At 50.8% G+C, this 10,597-nt stretch overlaps 1 protein-coding gene across 1 annotated transcript; it reads left to right on the top strand.

The window, feature by feature from the left end:
* The first annotated feature begins 349 nt into the window (after positions 1–349).
* Positions 350–1,309, top strand: LOC134496659 (olfactory receptor 5B21-like). The gene has a single exon (XM_063302370.1). The coding sequence runs from the start codon at positions 350–352 to the stop codon at positions 1,307–1,309; it is 960 nt and encodes a 319-aa protein (XP_063158440.1).
* The last annotated feature ends 9,288 nt before the right edge of the window (positions 1,310–10,597 follow it).

The raw sequence follows: 10,597 nt of genomic DNA on the forward strand, positions 1-10,597 counted from the left end.
AAAGGAATAGGGGCCGACCAAGGGCAAGGTGGATGGATGATATTCTAGAGGTGACGGACTTGTCCCTGGGGAGATGGGGTTGTTGACAACCGGCAGGAAGCTCTGGCGTGGGCTGGTCCATGAAGTCACGAAGTGTCGGAGGCGACTAAATGAATAAGCAACGACAAAGACCTGCTGCTTGTATTTGAAGTTGGTATAAGTGGAAACAAAATCACAAAGCTGATATGCAAATTCAATATTGACTGGTGGACTCTTTTTTACCTGTTGTGCTTTTGGGAATTACCAGCATTGGTTGATAAAACAACTGAGACCTCTTCAAGCCCAAGAAGCTGCAATAACCTCATTAAAGATGGACATCAGGCCAACAGAAAATCTGAACCAGATAAGTGTCACAGAATTTCTCTTGATGGGTTTCTCTATTGACCCAAATAACCAGACTCTTCTCCTTGTCATGGGCCTGTTTTCTTATTTGTTAACTTTAGCTGGGAATCTCACCATCATTACATTGATCAGGATAGATCAGCATCTCCAAACTCCTATGTACTTCCTCCTTGGCAAACTTTCCTTTGTGGAGATCTGCTACATTTCCACTACTCACCCCAAAATCCTGTGGGACCTCCTGTCAGGGGACAAGACCATCTCCTACATAGAATGTGCATTACAAATGTATTTCTTTGTTGCTTTCGGGGGCACAGAATGTGTGCTTCTCTCAGCCATGGCATATGATCGTTATGTAGCTATCTGCCACCCCTTGCACTACACTCTGCTCGTCAACAAAACGGTGCATCGACGTTTATTAGTAGCTACTTGGAGTATTGGCCCCTTGAATTCCACTATCAACACAGCCATGGTCTTTTCCCTAGATTTCGGCCAGTCCAATGAAATCAACCACTTCTTTTGTGACATTCCTCCCTTACTATGCTTATCTTGCTCTGACATCTTCATCAGCCAGATGGTGACCTTCACTGTTTCAGGGTGTGTTATCATTCTGCCATTCTGCCTGACCCTCCTTTCTTATATTCTCATTGTCTCCTCTGTCCTCAAAATCTGCACTGCTCATGGGAGGATCAAGGTATTTTCCACCTGTGGATCACATCTCACTGTGGTGAGAATCTTTTATGGCACCATCATCTACACCTACATATGGCCTTCAGCTGCGCACTCTGTAGAAGAAGACTGCCTCATTTCTGTGCTATATGCCATCATTACACCACTGCTCAACCCCTTGATCTATTGCTTCCGAAACAAGGAAGTGCAGGGGCCCTTCGGAAAGCTCTTGGAAAGAGCAGTTTATAATTGCAAATTTTAAAATTTAAGATCCATACAAAATCATAAAAATAATTGATGTAAAGAAAAATCACTGAGATGTTTTGCCTCAGTGTGGCGTTTCGGGTCCTCGTCGGGATGTGGTGCCAGCTGGTGATGAGACGGCCGACCCGGGCGGCCGGACGGGCTCCTCACGGGCGAGAATGAAACACGACACAACGGCTTGTCAGACGGGAGGAAGCCCCGATAGTCAGTGCTAGCCTCCTTTTATTGGATACACACCAGGAAACGACATAGTGCCCCAAGGGGCAGAATATAACACTTGCATAGCTAAACATATCACGAAGCCTAAGCATGTATAACTGCGTGACACCTGCATGTACAGTCTCATGCCTGCGGTCATGCTGCAACCCACAAAAACAGGATGTTGCCAGCGTGCCGTTAGGCAGGTTTCTACTTATATCCATATACTAATAAAGCCATCTGCCATAGCCCTGCCCTACCCCAGGCTCATAATGCAACATCTCCCCTGTTTTTGTTTGTTAAGGGCCGACTGACCCTCAGCGTCTCGGTACTTTAGCCTCATGGGTCCAAGTCCCTACGACACAAAAGGATCATGGGGTCGGCGGAAGTTTGGGGGAATTCTTCGTCTGAGGAGTCTTCTTCTGAGCTCAAGGCTAAGAGAGACTGCTTCTCAGAGGGAAGGCCTGGGTCGGGAGAGCGTGCAAGCAACAAGTTAATATTGGCAACATTAGAATCTAAAGCATGTAAACGGTGTTGTAAAAAGGCTATAAATTTTCCAAATATACACGGGCCAATGGTACAAATAAGAACCAAACAAACCAACGGTCCTATGACGGCTGAAATGAGGGTGGTAAACCACGGAGAAACATTAAACCAACCCTCAAACCAGCCCTGCTGTGTAGCGCGCTCCTTTTTGCGTTCATCGAGTCGCTTTTTTAGTTCGTTCATGGAGTCTAAAACTATACCAGAGTGGTCGGCATAGAAACAGCATTCCTCTTGTAGTGCCACACACAGTCCACCGCTTTTAAGAAATAACAGGTCAAGTCCTCTGCGGTTTTGTAGGACAACTTCAGAAAGCGATGTCAAGGAGGTCTGGAGATGAAGAATTGATGTCTCTATCCTTTCTAGATCTTCATCGATGCTGAGGCGGAGGGCGTGATAGTTTTGTTGGCCGGTTACCAGGCCGGCAACCCCTGTGGCCGCCCCCGCCACCCCCAACCCCAATAATACAGACAAAGTAAGAGCGGTCACGATCTCTCGTTTGACCAAAGGGGGGGTAGGGGCAAAATGGGACAAGAGGCTGGAATCAGAGTGATATATAATTTTTGGAAACAAATGAACCTGAACGCAGAAATGAGAGTCTGCCAACAGCTTTGGGCCAAATACACATGCAGAGAGCCCAAATGAGCAGGCCCAAACAGAACCAGGGCCAGGAATAAAAAACTGACCGGCAAAAGGGCGAGAAAAGTCGGCCCGGGAGCTAAGAGAATTCCAAGGCAAGGCATATCCACAAGCAAGTCTGCCGCTGACCGGGGTACAACGATACATGTCACAACTCGTGGCATTGGAACAATAGTGAGTAAAATTATCGGGAACAAGGCCCAAACAACAACCCTGGCCCGATAGGCCGGCTATAGTCTGGGACCGATTTCCCCAGCGGCAGGAGGCGTCAGTGGCGTTGTTGGTGATCTTTTCTGAAGAGCCAACGGCGTCATAAAAAGGCGGGGTAGCAATCAAGCACAGCCAACAAGAGCTGGTAAGGTTGGGGTTGGTAGAATTCAAAAGTGAAAAGGATGCATCCAACATGTTATAAAAGGCGTTTGTTTTTGGGTTGGCAGGGGCAATGAGCGGGTTGTCGGGGCGCACTCGGTTTGGACCAACGGTTGGTTTGGCCGGGGCAATGAGTGGGTTGTCGGGGTACACTCGGTTTGGACCAACGGTTGGTTTGGCAGGGGCAATGAGTGGGTTGTCGGGGTACACTCGGTTTGGACCAACGGGCGGTGAGATGTCGGGCAAAACAGAAAGCTGAATAGAAAAAATTTGGCCCTCATCATGATAGCCGTCCCACAGGCGACCTCCCCAGCGCATGCCAACCAACCAACGGGCCTGAGGCAAGGCCCGTCCATAGGGGGAAAAAGTGACGTTGAGGGGGCTACGTTTAAGTGCGCAACATGCATATAGGGGACAATTCAGACTGGATTGAAGAGGTTTGCCATGGGCCCGGACAATTTTAATATAGTCTTTTTTGGTGGGGGGGTCCCAATAAATATCTCCCGTGGAGACGCAGGACCATTTCCGACAAAAATAATGGCCTGCTCCGCCACACTGGCTAATGTGGGCCGGCGTGGCGGGCTGTTCTGGGCAAAAATAGAGATAAGACTGAGACACCTCTCGAGGCGATGGAAAACACGAGGGTATGCCATGAACGGCCGGGCCTGCGAAGGCCGTGGCCCCGGTCACCATTTCTGCAAAATCAAAATATAACATGGGAAACCAAGGCCAATGGGTGCGCTTAGAAACAATATAAAGGGGGGCCCCTAAAAAATCACGGATAGTCCAGGTGAATTTTTGCGGGCGATGTGTCTCAAGTGATGCCTGGGCAACGAAGGGGATAAAACATGACCACAAAAGGCCCAACCAACGCGGGGACGAAGCCATCACCTAGGGAAAAACAAAAAGGGTGGACAAATCAGGGTCCGTGTCCGCTGGTGGGGGCGGGGCAGGGGCGACCAAATAGGGGCGCACGTGACGCCCGGGGACCCATAAAACACGATCTTGAAGTTGAACAGCAGCATAACCCCTGCCCCAAGTGATGAGTTGCGCCGGACCTCTCCACGTCAGGTCAGGAAGCTGTCGATAATAGACAGGTGGGCGAGGGTGGTCAACAGCGGGTTGTGATGCAAAGTGCCGAGAAGCAGCAGAGGCTGCTGGCTGTCCGGTCAAGTTGAGAAAATTGATGGTATAGAGACAGATATTGAGAATGTCTTGCACCGCTGGGAGGCTGGGGGGTCCTTTTCCCTTGTTGTCAATATATCTATCGAGAGCATGTTTCAAGGTCTGATTTGCTCTTTCCACTATGGCTTGGCCTTGACTATTATATGGAATGCCAAGTTTATGGGTGATTCCCCATTTTTGACAAAAGGCAGCAAAAGCACCGCCCGAGTAGGCGGGCCCATTGTCTGTTTTTATTTGCTTTGGGCATCCCAGCGTCGCAAAAGTCCGAATAGAGTGATTGATTACATGTTTAGCGGCTTCACCCCTCTGGGGGGTGGCCATGATGAACCCCGAAAAGGTGTCAATAGACACATGCAAATACCTCCAAGGGGAAAAGGAAGCATATTGGGTTACATCCATCTGCCAAATTTGGCAACATTCCGTCCCACGCGGGTTGACCCCCATGGGAATTGAATGTGCTTGTTTGCTACAGGTTGGACATTGTTGGACAATGGCTGTCGCTTCTCCTGGAGAGAGCTGAAATTGTTTAATAAGGGCCTTTTTGTTTTGATGGAAATACGAGTGACTTTCCCAGGGGGTGACCGTAGTCAGAGAAAGGCAAAAAAGGGAGGACGCGGCCGCAGCCGCAGCGTCAGCAACATCATTGCCCTCCTGGATAAACCCAGGAAAGGGCTGGTGGCTTCTAATGTGGGAAACATGAAAAGGGTGACCACGTGTGGAAATAAAATGTTGCAGTGACAAAAATAAGGACAAAAGTGTGGGTTCAATGGAGGGGGACAAATAAGCCTCATAAAGGTGAGAAAGCATTTGAGAAACATATAGGCTGTCCAATATGAGGTTAAAAGGCTGGTCAGAAAAGGTTTGAAAAACGAGTAGGGAGGCGTACAGCTCCGCACGTTGGGCAGAAGATTGAGGGGGTGTAATTTGGGTATGCCAATGGCCATCTCGCCGCCAGGCACACGCACCATAGGTCTTACTGCCATCGGCAAAAACCGTGACAGCATTTAAAAGGGGTAAGGGAGAAAAAGGCGAGCGCCACACAAAGGGAGTGGTCTTTAGAAGTTGGAACCGAGGGTCAGGGGGGGGGTGACAAGAAACGGCGCCAGGCCAGTCAACAAGAGCAAATTGAAGGTGCTCACTAGAGGCAAACAAAAGTTCCCACGTTACAAGTGAACAAGGCACATAAAGTGTAGAGGGTTCCACGCCCACCAAGGCTTTGGACCTTAACCGGCCCTTATTAATAAGACCTGCAAATTGAGAAGCCTTGGGTGTCAGGGTCGCCCGTGGCGTGTGTGGAAGGTGGATCCATTCAAGGATCGACACGGGTGAAGTCACTTGAACCAAGGCCGCAGTAGGCAATGTTAAGGTGTTGAACAACACTAGAGAAAGCGGAACATCTTCCTTAACGCGGTCTACCCATCTGGTAAGCAAGGCCTGATTGATCAAGTCAACAACCTTTAAATGGGTAGGCTGCAATAAAATGACATCGGCCGGGCTACTAGCGCCAGCCAAGGCCGCAAAAAGTGGGGAAAGCTGGCCGGTAGAGAGGCCTAAATAGGGTCGAATCCAATTAATAGACCCCAAATATTGCTGTAATTGTAACAGGGTCGGGGCAATAGGTAGTCGAACGTCAGGCAGCCACGGAGCAGCATGTGACGTAAGGACTTTATGCCCCAGATAATTGAAAGGAGGGGCAATTTGAACCTTGTCAGGTGCAATAAACAAGCCCCCTTTGCGCAAAATGTGTTGCAAGTGCGGCAGGGTCCTAAAGACCGTGCCCTTCGGCCCCGGCGCCGCAACCAAGATGTCATCCATATAATGATACACTAAAAAGGTGGAATAAGCCTGTCTATAAGGCTGTAAAACTTGAGATACAAAATGTTGACACATGGTGGGGCTATTTAACATCCCTTGCGGCAACACCTTCCACTGGTAACGGGCGTTGGGCTGCGAGTTGTTAAAGGCTAACACAGTGAAGGCAAACAGGGGGACATCTTCCGGGTGGAGTGGAATACAAAAAAAGCAATCCTTAAGGTCAATGATCATTAAATCATATGATGCCGGAATTAAATTGGGATTCGGGAGACCACATTGAAGTGCCCCCATCGGGCGAATGATAGCATTAATGGCTCGTAAATCATGAAGGAGTCTCCATTTTCCCGTCTTCTTTTTTAACAGGAAAACCGGGGTGTTATAAGGACTGGTAGAAGGCTCGAGGTGGCCCTTAGCCAGCTGGTCCGCAACCAAGAGGTGCAACGCCTTTGTTTTTTCAGCTGTCAGGGGCCACTGATCAATCCAAACAGGTTTGTCGGAAAGAAGAGTTAATCGGAGTAGCGCCGGGCCAGACATGGCCACCAGATCAGTCTAGGACAAGCCTAGCCTGAAGCTGGGACAAAAGGTCGCGGCCCCAAAGGTTGATATGAAGGGGCAAGACGACCGGTTTGATGTGAGCCGTAGCCAGAACAGAAGAGGAAGTGACCGTGATCCAAGACGAACTGACGAGGGCCGTCTGGGCACCTCCCACCCCTCGGACCGCCGGGGCGGGGTCAGTAGGCCATTCAGTGGGCCATTCAGCAGAGCGAATGACGGACACGTCTGCTCCCGTATCTAAAAGACCAGAAAAGGGGCGACCATTGAGCATAAAGGTCGCCGTCGGCCTAGCAGGCCTAAGCGGCTGTTCTAAAGCCATGCAGTCTGTGGCGCGATCAAGAATAATCATTGTCGCCACCACCTCGCCCTGAGATATGGTTATGGGCGAATTGATCATGATAGCAAGAGCCAAATCGGAAAAGGAGTCAGAGCTCTTTAAAAAGGGGGCCGCCAACACCCCTTGTGAAGTTAAGTCTAAATTTGGAAAAACAATAACAGGCAAATTGGGGGGTAAGATCACAGGCGGTTTGGGTGAAACAAAAAGGTGGTATACATGTGCCGGCAGCACATATTTAACGGTGTCATTGGCGGCCAAATCGATTGAAGAGGGAAACGGCCTTTCGGTCGCAAAATCAACCTTTGGCGTGGGGCTGGCTGAACGCCCCTGGATCAGTTTCCCTGGGCCAACGCCGGGGGGGCCACAGCACGACATTGGCTGGCCCAATGGAAACCTTTCCTACAACGAGGGCAAACGGTTTTTGGCTTTGCCCCGTTTGGCGGGGGGGGTGGTGCAGCGCCCCCCCCGGCAGCCCGACACTGCGCCTTAAAGTGACCGGGCTTGCCGCAATTGAAACAGTTTCCGGCAGGGCGAGTGACCGGAAAAGTCTGGGGCGCGCCCATGACGGGCAACGCGGGCGGGTGCAAGGTGGTGGTGATGGCGGAAGCGAGAGCCGCCATCTTATGATTAGTCGTGCCGACAATGCGGCAGGCTTGGAGGAACTCCGCCAGGGTCACACCCGATTTGGTCGCAATGGGTTGAAGGACCTTTTGGCAGTCTGAATTTGCATTTTCAAAAGCCAATTTTAAAAGGAGCTCTTGACGAGCCTCAACATTGTCAATTTGTCGTTCAAGAGCCGTTTGAAGGCGAGAAACAAAAGAAGCATAGTCTTCGGCTGGCCCTTGAATGATTTTAGAAAAAGTCTGCACGGGGCGGGACTGGGCATCGTCCACCTTGCGAAGGGCCGCCATGACACACTCCTTAATGAGTGGAAAAACCGGGCGGGCTGATCGGATTTGTTGTGCAATGGTGGACCGGTCACCTGTTCCCTTTAAGTCGTCAATGGAGACCTGGGCGGGCAATCCCGCATTGACACGGATGGTGACTTGTTTTCCATATTCAGATTCCCAAAGGACGTACTGAGCCGGGGTGAGGATCATATTAAACAACATCTGCCAATCTCCTAGACAGAGTTCCCGGTTATGGGAAGACATAGACATTAAAAGGCCAAAGGAGTACCGGGACTGGAGGCCATAGTTACGGACCGCCTCTTTAAGGTCTTTAAGTTGTTTCCAATTTAAGGGGGTGTGAACGGGCTGACCCGCCGGCCCCCAGGTAACCGGGAAAGCGGCCCAGTCCTCACAATCTTCGGAATCGAGTTCTCCCGCCATTTGGGCTGTATGAAGTGCCTGGAGAACGTGGCCTGATGAAGGATAATCTGTCGGGGACGATTTTAAATCTCTGGGGGGGGTCCCGGCGACAGTTGGTGAGGCTGGAGGTGGCAACGGGGGATAAAGGGACGGGGGGTCGTAGGGAGGGGGATTGGAAAGGGAGGGAGAGGGGGCAGGCGAGGTAGAAGGGAGGGAAGGAGACAATTTTTCCGCTGGCGACGAAGAGGCCTTTTCGTCGAAGGCGGGCAAGGCGGACGAATCGGGATAAAGAGTGGTGAGGGCCGCCATAAGGGCGCGCCACACACACGAAATGTCCGGCGGGGCCCGAGGGGGTCGATGTAACCAGACCCCCATTCGCTCCCAAGTGGAACGCTTTAGGGTCCCCTCTTGAGGATATGCCGGACAATGTTTGTCAAGATATTGTAAAAAGAGTGTCAAGGTTTTTTTCGACACAGGATATACGGTTGTGCCATTCACCTTCTGTAAACAATTCGCCTTCTTCACTAATGAAAGGAGTTCATCCCTGTGTCTGAGTTGAACTTGAGAAAGTGCGGAGCCCATACTTACGATGCGCGAGCCTATGCCAGGTGCGTAGTATGAGAGTGAAGGCAGCGCACCCCTAGACAAGGGTCACGCCGTGCGTCTGGAATTGATCACGTCGGGGTCACCAGTTGTGGCGTTTCGGGTCCTCGTCGGGATGTGGTGCCAGCTGGTGATGAGACGGCCGACCCGGGCGGCCGGACGGGCTCCTCACGGGCGAGAATGAAACACGACACAACGGCTTGTCAGACGGGAGGAAGCCCCGATAGTCAGTGCTAGCCTCCTTTTATTGGATACACACCAGGAAACGACATAGTGCCCCAAGGGGCAGAATATAACACTTGCATAGCTAAACATATCACGAAGCCTAAGCATGTATAACTGCGTGACACCTGCATGTACAGTCTCATGCCTGCGGTCATGCTGCAACCCACAAAAACAGGATGTTGCCAGCGTGCCGTTAGGCAGGTTTCTACTTATATCCATATACTAATAAAGCCATCTGCCATAGCCCTGCCCTACCCCAGGCTCATAATGCAACACCTCAGATTATTTTCAATATTACCCAATAAATAATAAAGGAACTAACTTCATTTTGTGGCAATATTTTTTACTTTATCTGGATGAATTACTCCCGTGGGAATGAAATTTGGGAAAGTTGTGGCCGCTTCATTTGTCGTCACACAATTTTAATATCCAGTGCTCCCTGTCAGCTTCCCACAAGTCAATGGCGAAGCCAGCAGGAAGTCTAAACTTGATCATGATTGCCAATGCTCTCTGCCAGCTTTGAACAATGCTCCCTGCCAGCTTTGCATGCCCACCCTGACTATCATTGCACGTCTGACACACCATCCCTGACCTGTGCCACACCTTTTTCACAAAGTCCCTGATCAGTGCTGCACCCTTGCACACCTCCACACACCCTTGCTGCACCATTCATGCACCCATTTGCACCATCATGGACTATTCCTGACCCACTCCATACTGTCACACACACTCTGGGACCTGCAGTGCACCTTCTCACACCTTCTCAGACCCTCCACAACCCAAGCCACACCTTTCGCTCATCCTTTCTCAGCCACACCATGCCTCTCACATACCCCCACACACCCTTGCAACAGCTTTTGCACACACTCCTTGCACACCATCCCTGACCCATGCCACATCTCTTGTGCACACTCCCCAACCCATGCTATGCCTCTTGTGCATCCCTGCAACCCCCTTGCCACACCTCCCATGTTCCCTTTGTACCCCTGCACACCATTCCTGACCTGTGCTGAATCTCTTGTGCACACACTCTGACCCAAACTACACCTCTCACACATTCCGGTGCACCCCTCACCACACCCCTTGTGTACCTCCTCACACCTTTCCAGGACCCACACTGCACCTTTGTGCACCCCCTCACCCCCTCGTACTGTCCTGACCCATAGCGTGCCTCTTGCACAACCCTGTGTACCCCTTGCCACACCTCTTGTGCACCTTTTGAACACTTGCACACTCTCCTTGACCTGTGCCATGCCTCTCACACACCCCTCTCTGTACCTCTCATGTACCCCCTCACACCCTCGCTCATCATCTCTGACCTGCAGCACACAGTGACGCATCCCCTCGCTTTCTCCCCCACCTGGCAGCAGCCACTGACCTGCCAGCTGGCCTTGTACTTGCAATTATTTATTTGTTTGTTTATTTATTTATTATTATTCACATTTCTGTCACCGCCCATCTCTCCCTAAAAGGCGCCAGCTTCCACACTGACTTTACCCCTGCAAGT

Source organism: Candoia aspera, chromosome 4 (assembly GCF_035149785.1).
Source record: "Candoia aspera isolate rCanAsp1 chromosome 4, rCanAsp1.hap2, whole genome shotgun sequence".
Lineage (NCBI taxonomy): Eukaryota > Metazoa > Chordata > Lepidosauria > Squamata > Boidae > Candoia > Candoia aspera.

Bases quoted from the DNA above. Each gene is read 5' to 3' on its own strand.
- LOC134496659 (XM_063302370.1), top strand. From the start codon at position 350: ATGGACATCAGGCCAACAGAAAATCTGAACCAGATAAGTGTCACAGAA.